General features: G+C 34.0%; 1 protein-coding gene across 7 annotated transcripts in view; it reads left to right on the top strand.

Moving 5' to 3' along the window:
• SLC18B1 (solute carrier family 18 member B1) overlaps window positions 1–25,499 on the top strand; it is a 44,835-nt gene that overhangs the window by 15,478 nt on the left and 3,858 nt on the right. For 5 of the 7 annotated variants that reach the window (XM_051997764.1, XM_051997767.1, XM_051997761.1 and 2 more), the window contains 8 exons: window positions 3,061–3,134; window positions 5,370–5,517; window positions 6,571–6,727; window positions 16,362–16,498; window positions 18,063–18,164; window positions 19,404–19,495; window positions 20,536–20,631; window positions 23,707–23,781. In XM_051997764.1, the coding sequence (XP_051853724.1) occupies window positions 3,061–3,134; window positions 5,370–5,517; window positions 6,571–6,727; window positions 16,362–16,498; window positions 18,063–18,164; window positions 19,404–19,495; window positions 20,536–20,631; window positions 23,707–23,781 (881 nt within the window). The remainder of the gene's footprint in view (window positions 1–3,060; window positions 3,135–5,369; window positions 5,518–6,570; window positions 6,728–16,361; window positions 16,499–18,062; window positions 18,165–19,403; window positions 19,496–20,535; window positions 20,632–23,706; window positions 23,782–25,499) is intronic. The other 2 variants (XM_051997768.1, XM_051997765.1) reach the window with 1 other exon arrangement.

Below are 25,499 nucleotides of genomic sequence, written 5' to 3'. Positions count from 1 at the left end.
GGTTTGAGACATGAGGATGGTCAAAGATGGAGTCCCTTTATTTCAATTCCTCTTAGCCCCTAAATAGCTTAGTACAATTACGTCTCTACAGCATACTGAGCATGTGCCAACTATGGAACCATTAAATCACCACAGCACACTGTGCATGTGCTAACTATAAACACCCTACTATAGATGTGTAAATTCCTCTTACTGTAAATATCCCTTGCTTCAAGTAGAACAGAGGTGGTCATGCCCTCTAGACTTCTCAAGAAGGGTGGGGGAGCCAAACCAGACATTGTCATCAGATTCCCTCTGGACTGAAGGGTCTTATACCTTACTCAGAGTTCCTCCACTATCTGCAGCCCTCTACACAAAATATATAGTAACAAATTACCATTTCAAGAAAGTATATATGTGTACACACACACACACACATATTAATAGAAGAAATTATACTCATGAATGTATTTGCTTTACTTCCTTATAAACTGTTCTTTTATTCTTTGCTGTGCACCTTTTTTATTTCATTCTTTTTTTTCTTCCTTTCTTCTCCCCACTACCCCCAAGCAGGCTATAGTTAAGAAAGAATATATTTCTGTGTACTTATGTAGATACACACAATTCTGCTCCTTAACTTGCCTTGCTGTTGCTTAACCTCTCCCCATCCACAGATCCTTCCCTTTTCTTCTTCCCTCACTCTTTACTTCCCCTGTGCCCATCCCTCTCTCCTTGTTTCTTTATAGATTTTGGAGGGTGCTATACCCTTCATGGTGTATATATATAGTGTTGCCTAATGAACCCATTCCCGATGTGAATAGATTTTCACAATTAGGAGCGCTTCTCTTTCCTCTAATGCCTCTGTCCTATTATTCCTCTACACCTCATTTGTATAATATAATTACTATTTTTGCATTAACTCTTCCCCAATCTTTCTTTTGAGCTACCTTATTGTGGATGTGTCAGTCTTAAACATATTGTATATATTTCTCATGTAAAAAAACATAAACAATTTTGTCATGTTGAATTCATTGAAATTGGTCTTTGGTATTGGCTCACCTGTTAAATTTTCTATTAAATTTGGGTTTGGTTGCTAGAAGTCCTGAAAATCTGCAAGTTTATTGAATATTCATTTTTTTCTCTTTCAATATTACAGATAATTTTGATATTTTTGACCTGCGGTCAAAGTTCTTTTGATTCTTGCTAGATATGATTTCAGGATCTGTGGTTTATTATGGTGCTTACTGATAAGTCCTGAACAATTCTAATTGTAGCCCCAGTATATTTAAATTATTTTTGTAGTTGTTGTTTCTTGCAAAATTTTCTTTTTGATCTAGGGATTTCAAAATTTGGCAAGTTTTCTTGGCAAAGATACTGGAGTGGTTTGCTATTTCCTTCTCCAGTGGATCACTATTTTTTGTCAGAGCTCTCTACTATAACTTGTCTGTTTTGAGTATCCCTGCACATCGTAGCTCATAGTTAAATTGATCTATACAAGGCAGTGATCTACAAGGGGCTTTTTAGACAAGAAAAATGTAGCTGATCTAACTCAGGTGTTTTTCTCTCTTGTAACAGGACTCTATCAATAGTAAGCACATTATAAATGTTTGTTGACCAATGACTGACTTTGATGCAGGGAACATACCCAGTTCTGGAGATACAAAGACAAAAGGGATGCCTATACAGGGAATCCCAAATATTGCAATTTTAAACTTTAACAGTTTAAAGCTACATTAATACTTTTAGGACACACTGTATAATATACACAAAATGAATGCAAAATAGTCTATTAACAAACTTTTAGATTTCAAGTCCCCAACATGAGACTTGAAGGGATCCAGGGGAGTCAGGAATTGGAGATAAGGAAGCAGAGAATCCAGAAATGGTGTACAGCCAGTGAAAATGCTGAATCAGGAGATAGAATGTTATGTTTAGGGAACACTGAGGAGGTTGGATCACAGAATACATGGAGGGAAGTAAAGTGTAAGAAAATTGGAAAGGTAAAAAACCCACCAAGTTATGAAGGGCATTACAAGTCAAAAAGAGGTATTTGATCCTGGAGGTGAAAAGAAGCCACTGGAGTTTATTTTTTGGGAGAAGGGGTAGAAATATGACATAGTTGTTCTTTTGCTTTAAGAAGATAAATTTGCACACTAACTGGAGCCTGGACCAGAACAAGAAGAGACTTGTGGCAAGGAAACCAAGCACAAATTTTTGCAATAGTCCAGGTATAGGCTTGTACCAGGATGGTAGCAGTATCATGCCATTAGGTTTGGAAGGAAAGGCACTAGCAGGTGATGGTATGAAGAAAGACTTCTTGTAAAAGGTGGTGTTTGAATTGTATTTTTTTTGGGGGGGTGGGGGGAATAGGGCAAGACAACTGGGGATAAGTGACTTGCCCAGGGTTACGTAGCTAGTAAGTCTTAAGTGTTGAACTTAGGTTTTCTTGACTTCTGGGCCAGTGCCCTAACTACTGCACAATCTAGCTGTCCCTTAACTTAAGTCTTGAAGGAAAGTAGAGATTCTAAGAAGCAAAAGTGAGAAGGGATATTATCCAAGATAAGAAGGATTAGGCAATGTAATAAATTAATTAAATTTAATTGACAAATTTAAATAATTAGTCTATAAATTTGAAAATCTCTTGTCCTGACTTGGTATATAATAGCAAGCCAAAAGATACAAAATAGACAACTGTTTTTTTTTTTTAATATTTAAATATAATAGGAGATGGAGTGCCACATCTGTCTTCATCTGTAAAATTAGGATTATAAATCACCCATCTCCTACGGATGTGAAGATAACATGAGAATTTTTTTTTTGTAATGTGTTTTGCAAACATTAAAGCATTATATAAATGCTAGATATCATATGGCACACTCTTTCCCACATCTTGTAAATTCATTTAGCAAACATTTAGTAATACTTAACCTGGAAAATGCAAGGTACTGGATATATAGGAAAAACAAGAATAAGTCCTCTAAGTCTCTTAGTATAATTTTAGATATAATGGATACTCAGTTTTGTTAACATAGATATAGCGCTGAAGTAAGTAACTCATTATTGTTATTTAACATTTTATAGCTTGTACACATTGGAGTAAAGTTTATGTTTGTGTCAGGAATGTTTGTCTCAGGAGGAGCTACAATTCTGTTTGGGTAAGTATCTGGCTTTCTGGGCTGGAGGGTTGGGTTGGACATCAACTTCCAAATATTCATTCATTTTGGAATTTGTGTGAGTTCATTTAAATCAATAAAAATATATTTCAGTTTTTTCTAGTATGCTTGGAATTGTGTTAAATACTTGTGAGAAAGGTGGTGAGAGGGTAAAGATGCAGGATTTCTCTTTCATTCTCAAGATGTAGAAACTGAGGATTAGACAAGTTAGCTTGTCTGAAATAATATAATAAATAAATGAAGTTAGAATTGGAAATATATATTGTTCCTGAGAACAGATCATTGAGGGCTAAGCCACTTTCATATACAATAAACAATTGTGGAATCTTTTACTAACAAGTATGAGACCAAATTAATACAGAGAAAGCAGATATATATTGAGGGAGCAAATTAATACAGAAAAAGCATATATATGTTGAGGGAGATAAAGATGTAACAATCATCTAGGTACAAAGCAGTGTTTTGCATCTAATTTGTTTTTGGCAACAAGGGATCATTCAAAGGGAAAGTGAAGAGTGGTTATTCCAAAAAGCAAATTACTATTACCATGGCTTTCCTTCATTTTGTTAGCCATATACCCCCAATATGCTTTCTCTTTAGGACCACATACGCTCAATCACTAGGTGACTAGGTAGAACATTGGATAGAGTTCTAGGTTTGGAGTCAGGAAAACTCATTTTCCTGAGTTCAGATCTGATTTTACTCCAGCTGTGTGAGTCTGGATAAATCACTTACACTGTTTGTCTTAGTTTTCTCATATGTGAAATGAGCTGGGGAAGGAAATGGCAAACCATTTCAGAATCTCAGCCAAGAAAACCCCAAATGTGGTTATGAAAAGTTGGTCACAACTGAAAATGGCTGAACAATGACAACAAAATGCCCATTTGGTCAGGTGGATACAAACTTATTTTGCAGAATATATGCAGAATAATTTTCAGTAACTTTTAAAATAGTATTCCCCTTTTAACCTCTGAGTACTTTCTCTCTTGTAACTTGACTGGTAGATACAAGTAAAACCATGAGTAACTGGTTCATGAATCTATAGCCAAGCCAAAATTTGCGTTTTATTGCCACAAAAGAGAATCCACACCTGCTTCTAGTCTCATCAAAATGTATTACTAGTCAAATTGAAGTGTAATTTTTTTTTTGCTTTCTTTATTTTCCTTGCTTTTTTGGTTGCAACATGGCTAATATGGAAATGTGTTTTGTATTATTTCACATGTACAACTGACATATCATACTACTTGCCTTGTGGTGGAAAAGGGAGAGAATTTGAAACTCAGAATTTTTTTTAAAAGAATGTTAAAAATAAATAATAAGCATTTTAAATAGTTAAATTTTTAAAATATTATTAGTATAGTTAGAATTAGAACATGAAGAATCTAGGTAAGAAAAACAAATGTAGCTTAGATGCAGAAGAGGTCCCACAAAAAGTCAAAAGCTTTGTAGCTCATATCTGACATTATTGCTGATGTTCATTTTTTTTTTCTTGTCTTTTGAAAATCAGTTTAGGTAGTGAAAGGAGTTGAAAGAGAATAGAAGAAATGTTTTATGCTGAGCTCTAGGATTTTTATTAGTAGATAATTAGTATTGTTAGTTATAGTAGATGGTTACAATTTTACAAAATCCAATCCTAGAGGACACATCAAACTGGTTGTAATGAAGGTATATTAATCTGTTACAATTTTAATGTAGTGCAGAGACCCTACTGAGTATAAGCAAGTCTTTTCTCAAAAGGTATCATAGGTACTCCTTCCTTACCTTAGGCCAACCAGTGCCAGAGATTTGAAGATAGTTCAAAATCATGAAAGTTAAAGCTCTAAACTGAGGGACTTATAGCCTTTCTGGGTAATTCTGACTGAGCTGTTCCATTTTTAGGGTAGTACTAAAGGATTTCAAATCACTCTGAGGTTGCTAAGTTCTCACCCTCATTCATCAGTCTGTCAATAAGTATTTGTTAAATACCTCATCTGTGCCAGGTACTGTGGAACTGTGTTCTCCAAACATTATCTCAAAAACTGGGGGAAAAAGAAGCAACTGAGTTACCCCAGAACAAATCAAATTCTAAAAGATCAGTATTCTCCTTGCTGTGAGAATGCAACCCAAAACTGCCAATTGAGGAAATTGAATATTTGATGTGCTAATCAGACTGTTATACTGATCTGTTGATTCAAGTAGAAAACTTTATATTTGAGAATTGTTTTTATTCTTTTATAGCATGTTGGACCAAGCTCCTGATGGACCAGTATTTATAACTATGTGTTTTCTAGTGAGAGTGGTGGATGCCATAAGTTTTGCTGCAGCAATAACTGCATCGTTTTCTATTCTTGCAAAAGCTTTTCCAAATAATGTAGCTACAGTAATGGTATGTTTTTAAGTGCTTGCCAAATATTTCACTTCTGAGTTTTTCCCATGTCTAAAGAGGCTGTGGACCCTTCCTTCCATACATATTAATATTATTTTCTTCTCCTGAAACTTTTATTATACTAGATCCTTGAGAAGCAGGACAGAAAATAAGAGCCTCAGAGTAAGAAGGATCCCATTTGACTTTGAAAACACACATTGGATGACCCTGAACTTAGCCTCTCAGTGTTCCAAACAGTCCTCTAAGACCATAATTTACCAAATAGTAGAACATCAGGCTTTGTAGAAAGCATTTTCTCACCAGTTTTTATCCCTATGTGGATGGAATCACAGGTCTGGGTGAGAAAAAATACTGCATTCCTATCTTATATTCCAAGACCACAGAATTATTATTACTGACTCTGTAATTGCTTAGGAAGATGTAACCCATTTTCCACAACCTTCTGAAGAGAGAGAATTATAAATAAATGATGTAAAAGCTAAATTATTCCTTTACTTCTAATTTTCTTTAAAACTACTTTTCCCCCTTTCTCTCCAGCTAGATGGAAGCATGAATGTAGCCACATTTGTCCTGGCACAAGATCTATTCTCTGTAGGACAGCATGAAAATTTGGGTCCTAATCTCCCATTTTTAAATATTAAAAACTATGGGCCTTCTTGCTACCATGGACTTTTTGAAGATTGAATAATGCATGGATATAAAACAACTATACAGACGGTTATATCACATATCACTCTAATTTCTAGATTTTGTACTGCCACTCATTTCTTACACTTCACTCTTATGGGCTTTCTTATTTCCTTGAAGAAAAACCTTATTAGTAGTGGGAAATTTGCTTGGTATGTACCCTATACCTATACGGGTTATTATAAAAAGCTACCCTATCAGCAAAATAACTACCTCTAGTTTAAAGTTCAAGGAAACTAGCTTAATTTTGATGAGGGAAAATGGCTATGTAGTAGTTTGCTTCTGGGTGGCCTTTAAGAACTTATCAGTTTTAATGTTACCAGTAAAACACATTCACTTGGTTTTTCTTTGTTTTCCTACTTTTAGGGAAGCCTTGAAATCTTTTCTGGTCTGGGTCTAGTTTTGGGACCTCCTCTAGGTGGTTTTTTATACCAAACCTTTGGCTATGAAGTACCCTTTATTTTTCTTGGATGTTTAGTTCTGCTGATGGTGCCACTCAACATGTATATTTTACCTAATTATGGTAAGACTACATTTCCTACTCACTTTTGGTGCTTGACTAGACAGAATGGTCTTGTGAATGTATAACCCCTCCCCAAATTGATGATGAACACATGATTTATGGTTATCTCTGTCTATAATATAAATTGTAAATTTTCCACTTTTCCTTTTTAAAAGATGCAGCTATTATTATGGGATTATAGCTTTATTACCAAAGGGTATCAATCTAATTTAGGGTTTCTTAATCTTGGATCCTTAAACTTGATTTTCTTATATTTTGATAACTATGTATCATGAACTTGATTATTTAATATTTTGATAACCATATTTCAATATAATTGGTTTCTTTTTTTGTGATCCTACATGTTTTGTTTTATTCAGTTAAAAAACATTATTCTGAGAAGGGACTCTTGAATTTCACCAGACTGCCAAACGAGCCCATGATACCAAAAAAAAAAAAAAAAAAAAAAAAAAAAATTAAAAATCCCTATTTAGTATAATCCCCTTACATCTAGCATAAGCTCTTTTATAGATGAGATAACTGAGAATTATAGTTTTAAATGATTTGTTTAAAATAATAAAGTATTAAGTAGAAGAGTTGGGTTATTACATTTAAAATATAATAATAAACAGCCATGTTTTAGCAATAAAATAATGGAGCAAAGGGAACTCCAAATGACAATCCATAAGACCAGGAAAATTTCACCATATAGGAGGGCATAGTTCTGCAAACTATGTGTTGTTAGGTGTGAGACTTAGCTATAAATAAACTTGTAAAGAAAGCAAAGCTTATCTCTAGCATCTGCTTAGGGATGAGTCTATCTATAGTGGTCATCCCTTTCCCAGTTGACACTTTCTGTTACCTCAAATCAGAACTCCTTTTTTTTCTTTACATTCCATAGTTGCCAGTTTCCCATTTCTCCATGCTGTACTTTTGTTCTTGATTAAGTGGAAGAGAAGAATGCTGACTTGCATTTTAGCATGAGTTTCCTCATGTAGAAATTTCATTTACCAGTCAAATTCCTTTTCCTTTTTAGCACTGGGTAGGGGGAAATTGCTAGTTTGATTTTATTTTATTTTTAATCCTTCAATTAAAAATAAACATAATAATATTTCAAATGTTTCCTTATTTGATAGAGAAAAACTTGACCCACGATTTTATTGGTGTTAGGAACTCCCAAGTGAGGAAACCATGCAGATTGTATCTTCTCTTCCTTTGTAGCTTTTAAGAGGACCATTTTTCCTTTCTTTTTATTTAGTTATTTGATTACCCTCCCCTCTTTCTTTTTTTCTCTCAGTCAAGTGGTCAAGTATAATTTCTCTTCCTCCTCTTTCCTTCAACTTATTTTGTTCATGATTTAAAAAAAATTTTTTTCAGCACTCCTTTCTAAAAAAAAAAAAATACTTCTTTCCCTTAATTTTATTCATTATCCATCTTCTCTATTATAGATTTTTATTCTTTGATTCATGACCCTTATACTTATTTAGGCTTTTTTTTTCTTTCTATTCCTCATGAAATTAAAGCTTCCAAGGTTTATCTATTTGGTGGGGTTTATTCATCTAAACAATTTCTGTGTTATTGTCCAGTGATCTTGTGCCTGGCCTGCTTTTTTTCTGCTATTCCTCATCTTAAAAATACCATTTTCCTATAGGTAATAGAAAGAATTTTACCCATGTTAGAAATTTTCCTATGCCTTTGATCATCTAGGTCATTATTGAACTTTCTCATCTCTTTGGTATTTTTTCCCCCACATTTTCCTTGAAGTCTCTTTCCTGAGTCTACGCTCTTCCTCTGTTCTAGCCTCAATTGTGCCCAGGAAGTTTAGTTTCTTAAGACAGTATGAATCATCTTTCTAAGTAACAAATCCCTATAGATTTTACCTATTATAAGGTGTCCATTTCCCTTTATAAGAAATTTCTTTTCCCCATAAAAGCATTCCTTCCACCAATGAAATAATGTTTCTCCTTTCTTATTATCTTTTCAGTCTTTTGCCTTCTTTTTCATCCTTTGGAAGGCCATCTTTTTCCAGAGAGACTACAGAATATTTTCTTTTTCTTTTTAACCTTTAACTTGATTGAGATATGTCATCTATTCCCCTCTATCTTTTTCCTCCCCACATCCCTTCTATTTGCCCATGTGAATGCCCACAAAGCATTCACTACTTTTGTGAATGCCCTTGTTAATGCCTGCTCTGCATTCACTCTGCCAGTCTCTCCTCCGGTCACTGTCTTTTGCAGCGCTTAAACCAATTTTACCAAGCTTACCTCTTTCTGAGGTCTTCAGAGGTCTCTGGCTATCATTTCATAGGAACGATGGTTTAAATACATGATAGGGCACTTGAGAACAGTCATGTGCAAGCTCAGGGTCTTTTATTCACGTGTTCACATCCTGCCTAGCTGACCTCCTGCTGACTCCTAGTGAACTCCAGATGAACTCCAGGCCAAAGAGAACCTGCTTCCTCATCCCACAGCTTAAATAGGGTCTATGAGGACATATGCACAGCCAGACAGAGAAGGAGATGCCTCCTGTTAAGGATGTGATCTCAATGTTACCAGAGTTCCTGCCCATGAGGCAGTCCCTGTTTCACAGAAACCACTTCCGGGGGTCTCAGGCATTATTGCCTGTTTACTTCCTGTTTGCACTCCTCCTCCGACCCCTACATGTGTTCTATAACTTGGCCCTGCCCCCAAAAACAAATCCACTTGTAGGTGGAATGCTATGAAACTTACTTCATGATATTTCAGAACTGTTTCTTCACCATCCCTTCTATTTAATTTTTGTTCTTAATTCTTGTCATCATCACCTCATGTATATTTAGAAATAAATCTCTTTAATGGTCTTTCTCTTGTTATGTTTTGTTGTTGTCCTTGGTCACTGTATTTGTTTGCCCTTCTGTATTTCTGTTGCCTAGCATATTTGAGCAACAGATAATTTCTTTAAATCTAGTTTTCTCTCTAGGAATGTTTTAAATATCTTTTTTAAAATTGAACAGTCACCTTTTTTATTAATAGGTTCAGATTTACAGGATAAATTTGGGCCACATTTTGAGTTCTTTTACTCTGGAATATGTTTTTCCATTTCCTCCTGTGGTTCTGGTTAATGCAGAATAATTTTGTGTCATTTGAATTTTTTTTCCCTTTACATTTGAAAGTCTTTCTCATAGTCACTTTGTAATTTGTTTTATCTTAATGGAATTATTTTTAAATCACTATGTATCTTGAAAGCTGCAACATAATTTTTATTGTTTTCATTTTTCTTTTTTTCCTAGAGGTAATCTGTGGATTCTCTTGATTGACAGTTAGTTTGCAGTGTTCAAAAATTCTCAGCAGTGTTCTTGTCATATTGTGTCCAGGTTTTTTAATGTGTTTTTCTGGGAACCCTATAATTTCTAAGTTGCATTGTTGAAGCTTTTCAGTACATTTTGCTTGTATGAAGATACTTTTTAACGTTTTTGGATTGTTTTTAATGTTATTGCATTGTGCTTTTTTTCCTTCCGATTGTCCTTTGCATCTATGTATTTGCACTCTCAATCAATTATCTTCACTTGTTTCTTTGATAAGGCCATGTGAATTTGGATTTTTCTATTTTGCCCATAATTTTTGCTCTTCATGACATATATTTCAGAATTTGCATTTCTTTTAAACCATTCAGAAATAAACTACTGTGGCCCCATGTTCTCTTGTAAATTTATAGGCTCTTTTTCCTCATTAGGCATTGATTCATTTCCTATACATTGCATCAGTGCCTGAATTGTTTTAATTGACCTAGAAGTTACATTATCTTCTACTATTATTATTTTCCCTGTTGGCTTATCTAGTTGTGCTCATTGTTTTTAATGATTTTTTTTCTCCTGATATATTTGGTAATTTCAGCTTCTTTTTTCCCCTTTATTATTTTCTTTTACTCCTTTTATTTTACTCCCTCTTCTTTGATGATACTTTCCCTTGAGTTTTGGATCTCAAAGTATCTCAGTCAACCTCTTCCCTCACTGGGCAATTCACCACTTATCACTCCAGATCTCTGCCTTACATGCTTCTTGGGAGACAAAAGTGACCCAAGATAGATACTGTGCTCTTTCCCTCAGGGTTAATGGAATGCCATAAAACCATACATACATTCTGTCTCAATTCCTTTTGCTCTCTGGTTGATCAATGTATTTGGCAGAACTAATATCTTCTATTTGCACTTCTGTAACACTGGAAGAGAGGGAGATAAGTTAGGGTATAAAGTTGAATTCTTATGAAAACAGTTCAGCTTATACAATCTAGCTTCCTGGAGGATTGCAGCAGGTGGTGAGAGAAATTGCTAAATGACCCTATAAAGAGTTAGGAATCCTTTTCAGTTGCTAGTTCATCAGGTTATTATTTTGTTTGGGTTTTTGATATTCAAGATTGTGGAGCCAGCTAAAATAGCTGTGTCTCAAGGGCATAGTTTCTATTTGAAAAGGTTTAATCTAGTCCTTTATTTTATTGGTCACCTCCTGCAATGTACTTAAAGCAAAGATACTTGGGTTTTGTTAGCTTCCATAGGGCAGGGACAATTATATAGTATGTGTTTAATAAAAATTTTCTAATGATTTGTTGTTTGGGTAATTATTATTAAATGGATTTGTGCTCTCATTGATGTTGTTACTCCCAGATTACAATCTATTCTTTACTCTTTGAAAACCCAAACAAACAAACAAGAAAAATCTCAAAGGAACTCACTGAGCAGCCTCTCTCCTACCTTCTACAGCCCTTTAGGAAGCAGAGTTATAGGGTGGGGATCTTCCCAGTATGCTGGAATCCTTCCTCAGAACATCTTGATTGGTATAAATAGGAGTAAAGCATGTAGGCTTTTTGTATGTCATCCTTCGCACTTGCTACAGAATTGGTTTAACTCTTTTTCCCTTTTTATTCATATATCTTTGTTGTCTTTTACACAGATTCTCGTGCAATTATTCGTTGGTAATATATTGAAATTATTACAAAAATAACTGTTTTCTATAGATTTTTCCTTACAGCTTTGTAAAAGATAGAGATGGTAGAAGCAGTATTTTCTCCATCTTTCAGATGAGGAAATAGACTCAGAGAAATTAAGTAGTTTTTCTAATATCATAAGGGTTTGAACTAAGATATGAACCTGTCCCATATAACTAAAAATTCAAGATTATTTTCACTGAATTAAATGTATCTCTGCCAAAATCCAGCAGAATTTTTTTTTTTGTTTGTTTCTTGTGCATTGATAAGATTGTAAGGCTTTTGTTAAAGAATGGTCTCTGCTAAAATTCTATTATAATCTTGTGAACCAGTCCCAGTGCAACTGACAGTGTTGTTTTTCCTAACTTATAACTTGATAAATTGTCATTTCAACCTGTGAATAATTATAGTGAAATTATTTTTAAATCTAAAGCAAATAGGAGACACTTTGGGGGACTGTGGCATTGGTTTTTTTTTTGTTTTTTGTTTTTTGTTTTTTAAATTCTATTTTATTTTATTTCTTTGCAATTTTTTTTTGAAATGCATGCAAAGATAGTTTTCAACATTCTGCAAATCTTGTGTTCCAAATTTCTCTCCCTCCCTTCTTTTTTTCCCCTTCCCTAGGCAACAAGCAATCTTATATAGGTTAAATATGCAATTCTTCCAAATGTACTTCCTTTTTTTTTTTTTTTTTTAGATATAATCTATTCCAGGCTATTTTTTTTTAAATTTTTATTATGGCTTTTTAATTGCAAGTTATATGCATGGGTAATTTTATAGCATTGACAATGGCCAAACCTTTTGTTCCAATTTTTCCCCTTCTTCCCCCTAGCCTCTCCTCTAGATGGCAGAATGACTAATACATGTTAAATACATTAAAGTATAAATTAAATATTAAATAAGTTTACATGTCCAAACTGTTATTTTGCAAAAAGAATCGGACTCTGAAATATTGTACAATTAGCCTATGAAGGAAATTTTTAAAAAATGCAGTCAGGCAAAAATATAGGGATTGGGAATTCAATGTAATAGTTCTTAGTCATCTCCCAGAGTTCTTTCGTTGGGCATAGCTGGTTCAGTTCATTACTGCTCCACTGGTGGAATCACATGAATGAAGTCTGGAAAACAAGGTGTGTGTACTGAGGCAAGAAGTAAATCAAGCTCTGGCTAGAATGAAGGAGAGAAGGTACAATGTGACTCTGAAGTTTACCCTTTTTCATTTAGGCACTGGGAAAATAATGAATATGTTTGATCAGGGGGATGACATGAAAAAGGAGGTGTTTTCTCTGAAGATTAAAATGGCAGTGTGAATTGGGAAATGGAGAGGAAAGCTATTGGAAGATAATCATTTGTTGTTCAATTGTTTTAGTCATTTCTAACTTTCACCATTGCATTTGGGTTGTGTGTTTTTTTTTTGTTTTTTTTTTTTGGCAAAGATATCAAAGTGATTTCCTGCTAGCTATAAACAGGAACAAAGAATCGGAAAGCAAGATGAGGGGCTGCTTTTGGAAGCAGGTACATGAAATCTTAAAGCTGGAAGGCTCTTAGATATCAGTTGCTGAGGGGGCAAATTGCACAGAAGGAGTGCATCAGCCTGCTCACAGCCTGCTAAGTATCTGTGTAGATTATATCTGGTAGCTGAGTTTCTGATAATATAGATGTCATTGGGATTTGTCCTCTTCATTTATAGAATCAGTAACAATGATTATATCTTTTGTGTGAAGAAAACTTTGTTTTCCCAAGTGTTTTATCACCTATTAAAATGGTAACAGTGAAGAACGGGAACAGAGCTGGGTCGAAATGGGGAGGGGAAGACATTGCTGTGGTTTTTTTCATCCTTGGAAACCACAAATGATGGAAAAGATGCAGGGGAAATATCTCTGATAATCAACTTGGATATCTATTAATAACTCTTGGATATTTATCAGTAACACTGTTTATTTAATGGTACAGTCTGTTCTATGAGTTAAGATTTCTCAAGAAATCCTAACTTCTTATTTTTCAATAAGAAAACAAAATCTGGGAGTAGCTAGTTGGCATAGTAGATAGAGCCCAGACCTTGGAATAAGGAAAAAACCTGCTTTCAAATCCTGCCTTTACTCCACTATCTTGGCTCGGCTCTGAGTTCAAATCCAATCTCAGATATTTATTAGCTATGTGACCCTGGGCAAGTCACTTTGTCTCAATTGCTTCCATAAGAAAAAAAAAATGAGGCTACGTGAATTTTCCAAAGTTAGAAGCTAGTGAATGATCTGGAACCACAGTTTTCTAATTCTCAACCTAATGTTCTTTCTCTCCCTATACTAAGTTGCTTAGTTTTGCTTTTGAGATGATAAATGTGTTAATGGGACTGCTAGATGAAAACTTCTACCATCAAGGTGATAGTAAAGATATGAGAAGAAACTTCAGAAAAAAAGTTGAGATTGAACTTGGATTTGGGAGCATATTATTATTAATTAATATAACTATATAATTATATATAGTCATACAATAACATAATTTTTAATATAAACTGATAAGGAAGCAGCATTACATGGTGGCTAGAGATCTAGCTTCAGAGTGAAGATCTGAGTTAAAGTCCAGAATCTTGTATATGTGACTGTGACTAAGATTTATAAGGTGCTTTATATAAATTATCTCAATTTATCCTCTCAATATCTCCATGAGGTAGGTATTGGTGATGTTTCCATCTTACATATGAGGCAATTGAAGATAAGTGGGGTTAAGTGACTTGCCCAGAATCATTCAAATCTTAAGTCAAATCCAAAGCAGAATTTGACCCATGATTCCAGTTTTCAAGCCCACTGCTTTCTTTACAGTACCTCTATATCTCCATATCAGTGACCTAAATCACATTAGGTGAAGTCTCTGAGGTAGTAAAGAAAAGGACTAGAAATATCCCAAAAGGTTATTATACTTGGAAAAGGATGTTTCAGAAGAGTAGGAGGGGCTAAACTAAGTGGGCTAAACAAAGTAGTGAGAAGTGAAAGAATCTTCTACAGATCACTTGAGGGCAGTTTAATTAGAAGAAAGAAGAACAATCTAAAATAAAAAGAAGATACTTTTATCTGTTTTGAAGAGAGAAGTAAATTAGACTTTGGGGAAGCAGAGATTGTAGATGTTAAAAAGAAGGAATTGAAATACTCCTGGTTAATTTTATGTAGCTTTAGTCCCACAAATCAATCCAGTAGCTTCTTAGTATATATGTTTACTTGTTTATTCTATTTATTTGCAATTAATTCCAGTGGGTTTCAGGAGTTTTCTTTTTTTGCTTGTTGTTATTTATTCTGTTTTGTTTTTGGCCCTCTCTGTATACATTATTAGATTTTTAAAAGGTTTCCAGGGAAAAGGGTTTTATGTCCTTATTCCAGGGTGTGTGTGTGTGTGTGTGTTTTATTACAGATCAGATATTCAAAAAACATTTTTAAATGGCAGAATTTTAAGGTTCTAGCTAAATTGTCTTCAAAATATCAGGCAAGAATTTAGATTTGAATTTAAAAATAAATGACTCAAAACCTACTCTGTTTGAACTCTGCTTATATAATACCTGCCTTTTGCTTTTCCAAAAATGCAGTTACCATTTTTAGCCACAAGGTGACACCCATCCTTTACTAAAGTTGGTAACCTCACCTTCTGTTCTGTTGTATTGGAGTCCAACTTTTAAATATAGCATGCCCTAGCTGAGTTTATGATTAGGAGACTCTCCCATATGCTTTGCTGCTACTTCAGCAAATCAGTGTATAATATGGTCTCTGCTCCTCTTACTATTTTGGTCTCCTCTCTGTGCCTTTTCCAGTTCCAGTACTCTTCTTACAATGTAGTAACCAGAAAAATACTTGATTTGTGCTCTAATCCAGATAGAGTTTCTTCTTTTGTTCAATGTATCATCTCAATGCATTTTAAAATTGTAGTAACTTTTAAAAAACTACTGTGTCATATTGTTTTCTCACATTAAATTGATGCTTCCAGATTTTTTCACGTGAAGAGGTATCTCCATTTCTGATTTTTGTGTGGATGGAGTTTGTTTGCTTTTTTAATTGTTAGACTTAAATTTTAGCAGAGGTAAGTGTAATCATTTTAGATTTGGATTTAAAGACTACATTAGCCTTTAGAAACATTTTATATTTTCACTCTATCATCCAGTGCCTTCACTGTCTCTCACTCCCAACCTTGGGTCATCTGCAAGTATGCCTTCATCTGAATCCCTGATAATAGATTTAGTCAACATAAGGTCAAGGTTAGATTCCAGGGCCAACACTGAAGCTGTTTCACTGGGTTGACACTGATTCAATTACTTATCAACCAAAGAGAGTAACTCTCATGACTGGTTAGGAAAGTTAGGTGCTGTTTTAAGAGCTAATGTGGCAAATACAATAGAGAATTTGTTGAGCAAGGATTTGTAGTCTTTTCCAGTTTCTGGAAAATATATTCCCAGCTAGATCACTAAGTGACTTTGTGATCTTAGACAAGTCATTTTAGTTCTCTGAACTTATATCTTCAAATGAGAAAATTGGACTTGAAGACTACCAAATCTCATAGGTATCATTTTCATAATTAATAGGATTGGATCTCTATATGGGGAGGAGGGAGAAGTATTTTGAGAAATAAAGATGTTTATAAAATAAGAATTATCAACAACTTTTTCAAAAGTTGAATTTAAGATTACTGTTATTCTTATTATTTACTTTGCTCAACAGATTCTGCTCCTAGTGAACACTCATTCTGGAAACTCATTACTTTACCCAAGGTTGGATTTATATCATTTGTTATCATTTCTTTAAGTGGATGCTTTGGCTTCTTGGATCCTACATTGTCTCTCTTTATATTGAATAAAGTAAGTAATGTTAATATGAACATTTTCAGTGTTGCATATAACCATAAATTGCCTGTTTCTCTGCTTTTAGGAATGGCTTCTACATGGACATGAAAAATATAAGAGCAGAAGGTTTCTCTTAAGCTTAGAGTTCCCTATCTCCTTTGGTATAGTGGTATGATGCTGCACCTGAAGTGAAGGGGCTGGGAATGCATCTCTTTCTGACACTTACCAATTGTCACTTTTCTCATTTGAATGCAAAATGTGAGGTTCAAATGAAATCATGTACTTAAAAGGCTTTTTGCAAATCTCAAAAATATTTTACAAAAGTTAAGACTTCCATTGGAAAGATGACAACTATGAGAAGGACAAAGTGACCTAGAAAACTGCATGGGCAGCAACATAATCCTTAATCTTTTTTAGATAGCTTTCAGATGATAACATTAAGCATAGTCCAAGTCTTCATTGGGACATTTTGGATAAATTGTCTGTGCGGTGTCTGTGGAGAGAGAACAAAGAAAAGTATTGTTTCAGGAGAAGAAAGAGGTGATAGGTTGTGATCTGCACAGATGAAGAGAATATCCACATTCATGAAATCATTAGATCCATTAAAATAATTTGAAAGAATTAGTACTGATAACTGGCTTTGCTTACAGGCCAAATTGATTTAATTATTAATATTTCTTTAATATGTAAATGATTAGACATTATATTTAGGTTTTTTTGTATCCTGTGATTTTTTTCCTAAAGCCTTCACTTCTTGTAGATAAGAAGATGAATTAGCTTAAATTCTGTTTTTTGATATATTTTGTTAGTGATAGATTTCAATTTCTCCTGGGGAGAAGAAGGGAAGAGGAGGTAAAATTAATAACATCAGCTTTAAGAAAACATTTAAAACACTAAACTAGTAAACTACTTTAAATTTGTATAGTGCTTCACAATTTTCAAAGGGATTCCATATAGACATCTCATTGAGTCCATACTTATTTCTTTTTTATAGATGAAAAAATTAAAGCCTAGAGAGGTTGTTACTGACCTCAGCTTCTGGCTTGTGAGAAGCACCCAGAACTTAAGAAGGAAGCCTTCAGACTCCTATTTCAGTGTTCTTTTTTCTGTTCCAAATTGTCCCTGCCACACTGCTCTTCCCCTAATAAGTAGAAAAAGAATTACCTAAAAAAAAAAAAAAAAGCTTAGATTAGTTGAATAGAAGATATGATAAAAAAGGGTTTTAATGTTATTAGTTGATTCATACTAACAAATAGGAAGATGAAAAGTGGTGAAAGGGTAAAAAGAGGGACATTGTTTGAATCAGGTTATTAACCCTTTTGGGGGATTCATGAACTCCTTTGACAAATCCTGTGAAGCTGATGGACCAATTTTCAGAAACATGCTTTGTTTTTTTAAATTCTTAATTAAAGGGAAATTTCTTTTAGGGGTTACTTTAAATAAAGAAGTAACTGTTTTCCCATACATATTCAGAGACCTTCTGAAATTCACTGACAAACTCCTAAAGGGTTAAGAACTTCAGGATCAATGACTTAGATCAATGATTTATTATGATTTCAGTGTAGTATTTTTCTTGCAGTTTAATTTGTCATCAGGATATGTGGGGCTCGTATTTCTGGGATTGGACTTATCATATTCTATTTCTTCACCCCTCTTTGGATTGCTAAGTGATAAAATTCCAGTAAGTGTTCTTTCTTTCATCTTAAGAATTTATTTTAGTATTTTCATATTTTCTGGTTGTAAAACACCAGTAATGTTTCTTTTTCACTCCTTCTTCCTTCCTTCCTCCCTCCCTTTTTTCCTCCCTTCCTTCCTTTCTTTCTTCCTTTCTTCCTTCCTCCCTCCCTCCTTCCCTCCTTTCCTCCCTCCTTTCCTCTTTTCCTCCCTCCTTCTCTCCCTTCTTTTTTCCTCCCTTCATCCTTCCCTCTTTCCCTCCCTCCCTCCTTTTCTTTTTCCTTCCTTCCTTCCTTTTTCATTTTTAGATTTTGAAACAGTAGACCTAAACATAGACTAAAATTGTAGGAGTGCCAACATTTGGATTTTATTTATAGGAGAAGGAATTGATCAAGGACGTAGCTATTGGTATTTTATGAAATCACTGAATGTCACTTCCATTTTAACTTGGACTAAACTGTTATGTATCAGGGAAAAATGTTAGTGGCCAAATCTTGAGGTTTTGTAGCCCTTTTAGCTTGTCTTTCTTCTTTTTTTTTATTCCCAGTTGGGATTGGCATTAGTCTTTAATTTACTCAAAATTCCTGGACAATTGTTCAGTATTGCTTATAGTGGTGCCTGAAGCTTGATTAAAAAGGAAAGATTTGAATTTCTTGGTTATTTTATCCCATAATCTTTAGCCCCTTTTAAAGTATGTGCATGAAGCAAAATTTGCAATTTGTGAATTTAAAAAAAAATAGGTTTACAGTAGAGATCTTTTTCTCTCTACCTCATGCCTCTCTTCTAATTTTACAAGTAGCCTTTTTTTAAAGGTGAGATTTGGTGAAGACATTGGCATGTGATTATTATTTAATTCTCTAAATCATAACTCAAAAGGCATCTCTAAGATTAGTAAGTATGTACAATAAGCAAACAAGAACCTTTTTCTTCCTTCTCCCCCAATTTTCTTTGAAGGATAATAATGATATGAAAATGTGGTAGTTGTAAAGCATATAATAAGTAGCATATAAATGTAATTATTATTATGGTGCTAATGATGATTGTCATTGATGTATTCTGTCCTCATCTTCATTCAGTTTACCATTCTCTTTTTCTCTCAAAATGAAAGGGGAATTGTTTTTTCTATTCATTTGAATCTTATAAATAGTATTGTCTTAACTTTAACTTCTGCTACTTTGTTAGTAAAAATTTTTTACTTGTTTTGATTTCATCTGGCCTTTGTCTTTTTTTTTTTTTTTTTAATTAGTATCTAAGGAAATGGCTCTTGGTTTTTGGAAACATAATAACAGCAGTATGTTATATGCTTTTAGGACCTATTCCAATCTTGCATATTGAAAGGTAAAGTTTCTTTTCTCAACATTTATTGTCTGACTTGTCATTAAGAAATCTTTAAGTAATTAAGTTAATTTGAGATTTTTGTTGAACCTCCTTTTTATCAGTGAGTTACTTTTGGGTCTGGACATATGAAATTCTGGCCATCCTTTCTATATTACTCAAAGCACAAAAATCTGAACTTATTAAATGATCTAAGGTACTAAGAAAAATGAAAGAATTAAGTATGATGAAAAGATTACTTGTAATACCCATAAATTTCTTCTTCATTTCAAAATATTGATGCTAAATTTCTTTTTGTGTGCCAAAATAAAGGAAACAGTTCTGGTGCTTTGATTAAAACAAAAACTCACCCAAATCTAGCAGCTTTTGTTCTCTTTTGTCCTTTAAAAACAACTTTTTTTTTTTTAAAGAACTTAGAATGGAAATATAAAAGTTCTAGTGAACTTGAACTGGTTGCTTTTGAGGGGAGCAAGAGTTACTAAAGATCCTGGGTGCTGGATTTCTTCCCAGCTTAGCAAAGCAACCAGTCCAAGCTTTGCCAAAAGAACTACTACAAAAACAACCTTTGTTAATATAAAATTCTGACATGTAGTAAATATGGCAAGGATTTGCCATCTTCCTGGCTTCCAGAGATACTTTAGAAGAAACAAGAAGCAAGACTAAAAGGTATACCCATCAGCTACTTATTGTACACAAGTCCAAAATCTAAATCTAAATCTAACACTTAAAAGATGTTGGGACTAATCCGAGTATAGAGGAGGAAATATGATAAGTAGGTCTAAGTAAGGTAAATGAGCTACTCTTGGAATAAGGAGATGGCTGGGTTTCAATGGGGTATTTATGCTTATATATAATTTCAGCAGTAGTGAAGTTCCTCTGATGATTACATTCCCCTTTCCTGTTAGGAATCATGTCTTTTAGAGTCAGTGGCCAACAAGTTCTTCTCTATATGAAACTAACTTATCACATTAATGCCATTAACATTAGGTTTTCATTTTCTTTAAAACACTAATTTTTCCCCCTTAATTCTTTTTTTTTGGTAGTCAGCTCTGGCTGATAATCCTAGTACTGATTGTGAATGGCATCTCTGCTGGAATGAGTATAATACCAATTTTTCCAGAGATACTCAGTTGTGCATAGTAAGTGAATGATTCAATTGATTAGACTGTTTTTGTATTTGAGATAATATATGTTGAAAACTTTGTTTAGTTTCACCATGTGGAGAAATACTATCGTAAAAAATAAGAGATCTTATTACTTAAAACCTTCAAGATTTTTGATCCCAGAAATTATTAATAAATGAATTTTTAAATTAGGGTATAAGTTACAGTTATCTTTTTGATGGTTGTATGTGTCACTATAGATTGGGACTGGAAGGCAACTTAAGAGATCCAGTCTCTTCGTTTTACAGATAAGAACACAGAGCCTCAATGAAGTGAGTCAAATGACTTATGAAGAGTTTTACTTCAGAAAGTCAATGTTTGAGGCATTGGATCTCACTGAAGCTGGATCTTATTTGCTGCAAGTCCAGGACTCTATGATAGGCAGAGGAGTTGATATTTTTTTTCCTATAGGTGATAAGGAGTCACTACAGCTTTTTGAGCTGAGGAGTAACAGATATCTTCCAGAAAGATTATTTTGACAACTATGTGGATTTTAGAAACAGAAGAGATAGATTAGGAGGCTGCTGAGAAAAACTGAACAGGGCTTTTAATAATACCAAGCACAAAGACCATCTTTTCAACACAAATGCTTCTCTAGTAATGCATCATGGTTATAAATCTCAGAACTGTCTAGGGCATCAGACTTACAGGTAATCCATAAAACAATGAATAGAATCTTTCCTATTATCACTTATACTCAAGAAATGGCATAAGGTATATAATTAAGGAACTGTATAATTAAAAGAGGAGTTAAGCTGGCCATGTGCAGGCATCATGACATAATAAAACATGTAGTGACGCTGGAGTCAGAACTTAGATTCAAATGCTATCTTTGATACTACATAGATGATTTTGGTCATTTATCCTCTGTAGACTACAGTCTTTTTAATGATGATAATAACAACAACTACAATAATAGCACTCTATATATATTATCTCATCTCTGTGAGGTGGGTATTATTATACCCCTATTTTGCAGATGAGAAAATTGAGCCCACTGAATAAAATTAACTTGCTCAAAGTCATACACCTAACAAGTGGCTGAATTAGTATTCAAAGTCAAGTGTTCCAGACTATAATTCCAGCACTTTTATCTGCTGTACCACCTACCTAGTTATCTGTTAGGCCTTTCTCAAATCATTATTATAAGAAAGACTTAAAATGAGGAGATTAAAGTAGAAAGCTTTCAAGGTCTTTTCTAGCTATTAAATCTTTAATATTCTGTGAAAAGAACAGAGATGACAGGGGCAGCTAGGTGGTATAAAGGATAATCCACCAGTCATGAAGTCAGAAGGACTGAGTTCAAATCTGGCTTTAGACACTTAACTAGCTGTTTTACTCTAGGCAAGTCACTTTAGAGAATTATAAGAAAATTTATATGAATTGAAACCATGCAATAGGCAGAATGAGGAAAACTATTTAATGACAACAATCTTGTAAATGGAAAGAAAACATCACAAAAAAAAAAAAAAACCAACAACCCCAAATTCCATATAATTTTAATGACCAAGCACAGTCCTAAAAAAGACTTAAAAAAGAAACCATACCTACTTCCTTTTTGCAGAATTGAGGGATTATGATTATAGAATATTGGATATATTGTCAGCTCTTTTATATTTTTGTATGAGATAACCCATTGAGTTATTATATATTTATAATGAAAGTGGAAAAAGAGAAATATAGCTTTTTTTTTTTAGGCCCAGGTGATATTAGCTAACATCCTTGTAGAGGACCCAGTCAACACTGTTGTATACCTTCTTATAGCGTTCAGCAACTTGAGCAAAGTAGATAGACAAGGAGGGTCTAAGATTGAAGAATGGCAGAACTTGAAAGATAAGGGAGTATGGGAATAAAAGGCAGTATGTTGTTAAACTTTTGCCTTCAGGGTCAAAGGAAGAAAGTGAGCCTACAACAAAGTTGTTCTGACTTATATGAAAAGGACCAGATAGAGGTACTAGGTTTAAAAAGAGTAAAGCAGAAAGAGAAATCAATGATTAGCAGATAAGGATCACAGAAAGGAATTTTAGAGCTCAAATTCATACAGTTACAGGTGATATTGAAGTCTGATATTTTGACTACTTCTGAGCATGCATGGAATCTGAAATGAAGATCTGGGTTATGGGACCTGAAGAAGTTAATAAATTGAGAGGCCAGGCTGATCAGAAGGGTAACATGAATATTTGTTATTCAAGCTTGAGGCTAGCATTAGAATAGAGAGCTTGGGAATGAAAGGGGAGTAGCCCCAATATCTACAGATGGTGACAGTCTTGAGAATCTGTGTGGAGTGACATAGATGAATATGGCAGAAGGTTAGAAGCTATTATCAACCCCATTAAGGCAGTTGAGGCAGATAGGGGTTAAGTGACTTGTCCAGGGTCACAGCACTAAGTGTCTGAGATTAGATTTGAATTCAGGTCTCCCTCCAGATTCCAACTACAGCACTCTATCTTAGCAGCTAGGTAGAATAATTGATATAGTACTAGGCCTGGAGTCACCAAGACCTGAGTTCAAATCTAGTTCATTGGTTCCCTCTTGCTTAAAATGCAAATTAAAATATAAATAAAATGTAAGTTAAATATAACACTGACTGTTGTTCTTTTCTTAAATCTTTGCCAATTTGCATGATATGGGATGAAATATCAGAATTGTTTTTAATAAATATATAGAATTATTATAAGGGAAGTGGAAAGGTGATGGCATCTATGGGGAGAAATAGAAATTTAAGAAGAAATTGGCAAAGATTTAAGAAAAGGAGGAAAGTTAGCGTTAGAGGAACTATAGGAAAAGAGATTTACAGATACACTGCAGTGGAAGCTTCAGATTAGTCCACCTATTCTAGACATCCCCTTGAACTAGGCAAGAAAGATGACTAAACTATGATCCTATCGCTGGGAATACAGACCAAAGAAATCAGACAAAGAGAGGTCCAAAACATTCCTAGCATTGCTTCTTAAGGCAGTACATTGTAAACAAGATTTTTGTCACTGTCTTTATCTTTCTTAAAGCTATCAACACTTATGCTTAATAAGTATTTGGTTGTTCTTTCTCTAGTGAAAATGGATTTGAAGAAGGATTAAGCACATTGGGACTTGTGTCTGGGCTTTTGGGTGCAATGTGGTCACTTGGGTAAGAAGTTATTTTCTTGTAAAATTAGCTATACTTACACTTACTGGAGTTTTCATGTGAGATTTATTGTGCTAATAGTATAACATTTATATATGAGAATTGGTATATCAATTTCAATCCCTTGATTCTTGAAATCCTCTCTCAGAAGCATTATGGAACAGTGAAAAGTGTTTGATATAAAGTAGGGGATGTGAATTTAGATCTTCTTTCTACTACTTACTAATTATATGACCATTGGCAAATCTCCCATTGTCTCTTATTGGTGAAGTGCACAGTGCCTGGCACATAGTAGACATTCTAAAATAAATGCTTGTTCCCATCCCTCTTCTTTCCCCTCTGGGCTTTGGTTTCCTCACCTCTAAAATGAGGTTAGACTAAATGGCCTCTGCTGTCCCTTCCAAGATCTCTGTGTGTTAAATCACTCTTTACATTCTTTAATTAAATTTTGCTCCTTTTTAAGTTGCTTTCAAATTTAAACAAACCTTTTCTCTTTTCATGGTCAAGAAAAAGTTAAGAGGTGCTTATAGTTTTTCTTCACTCTGAGATTATTTTCAAATTAGCTGCCTTTACTACATTAAAACAATATCCCTATCTTAAGGAGAAAAGTAATCTAACTATTATTTACCCCTAAAACTTTTAAAGAATTTAATTTTTATTTTTTCTTCTGACAAATTCTACAGAGTAGTACCTCAAAACTCATTAAGAGAAAAATTAATCTTAACAGCATATGTTAAACTTCTGTTAAGTATCTTATTAGATAGGACAAAGAGAAGGGGGAGTGAGTTCTTAGAATTACTCCCTTGTTATTTTAAAATTATTAATCTCCAATCTCCTTGATCTGCAAACCTCCAAAATCTACTATGATATTAACAGTTCTACACCAGGAAAAAGTTTTCCTTTTTAAATTTGATTTTATCTCTGTAATTGCAATATGACTACAACTGAAATGACAGCAAGCATCTTTTTTTTTTTTCCTTCTTGCCAAAAGTAAGAGGAAGTCCTGCTTACTGGGACAGCTGATTTAAGTATGAAACTTCAGTGCTTTTTCCCTGCGTTTTAAATTCTTTGTAGTTTTTTTAGAAGTTTTTTTGGCACTCTGCATTTTCCGCTTAGAAATATTTCAAACTGCAAACAAATCTGCAAACAAAAGTAAACACAAGACAAACAAACAAAAAACAGACAAAATGATAAGACAGACATATATTTGTTAGCCTTACTTTTTTTTTTCCTTTTACAATAATGAAAAGAGGACCAAAATTAGGACGAAAAAAAGATTTACCTTCTGAATCTCTAGCATATTTATATCAGATATCACATATTTCAATTGTTTAGTGCTGTTTAGTCATTCCTATAACTATCAGGAGCAACCCCAGGTACAATATTATCAAAAAGGAAACAAACTTCCACTATAGGAACTCATAATTCTTCCCCACCCCTGGGGGAAAACCTAATCCTTAAACTAAATTGCATTCTAAACTTCCCCTTCTCCTAGGGGAAAATCTACCCATCTACTGGGGAAAATGTAATTTACAATTATAGCACCCCCTTCTGGGGCAAACTTAATATATAACCACATTAAATTAAACCTTACCTGTGCTTGGTAACCAGATTACTCTAGAGAATTTTTATGAAAATTTTTAGCCCAAGAGTCAGAGTCCTACCCCAAGATGGCTGTCTTTTCCAAAAAATGTGTCAGATGAAAGATGAAATCATTGAGA

This window comes from Antechinus flavipes, chromosome 4, assembly GCF_016432865.1.
Source record: "Antechinus flavipes isolate AdamAnt ecotype Samford, QLD, Australia chromosome 4, AdamAnt_v2, whole genome shotgun sequence".
In the NCBI taxonomy this organism is placed as follows: Eukaryota; Metazoa; Chordata; class Mammalia; order Dasyuromorphia; family Dasyuridae; genus Antechinus; species Antechinus flavipes.
The sequence above is the reverse complement of the archived record's forward strand: the minus strand, read 5'-3'. Positions and strand labels throughout refer to the sequence as shown.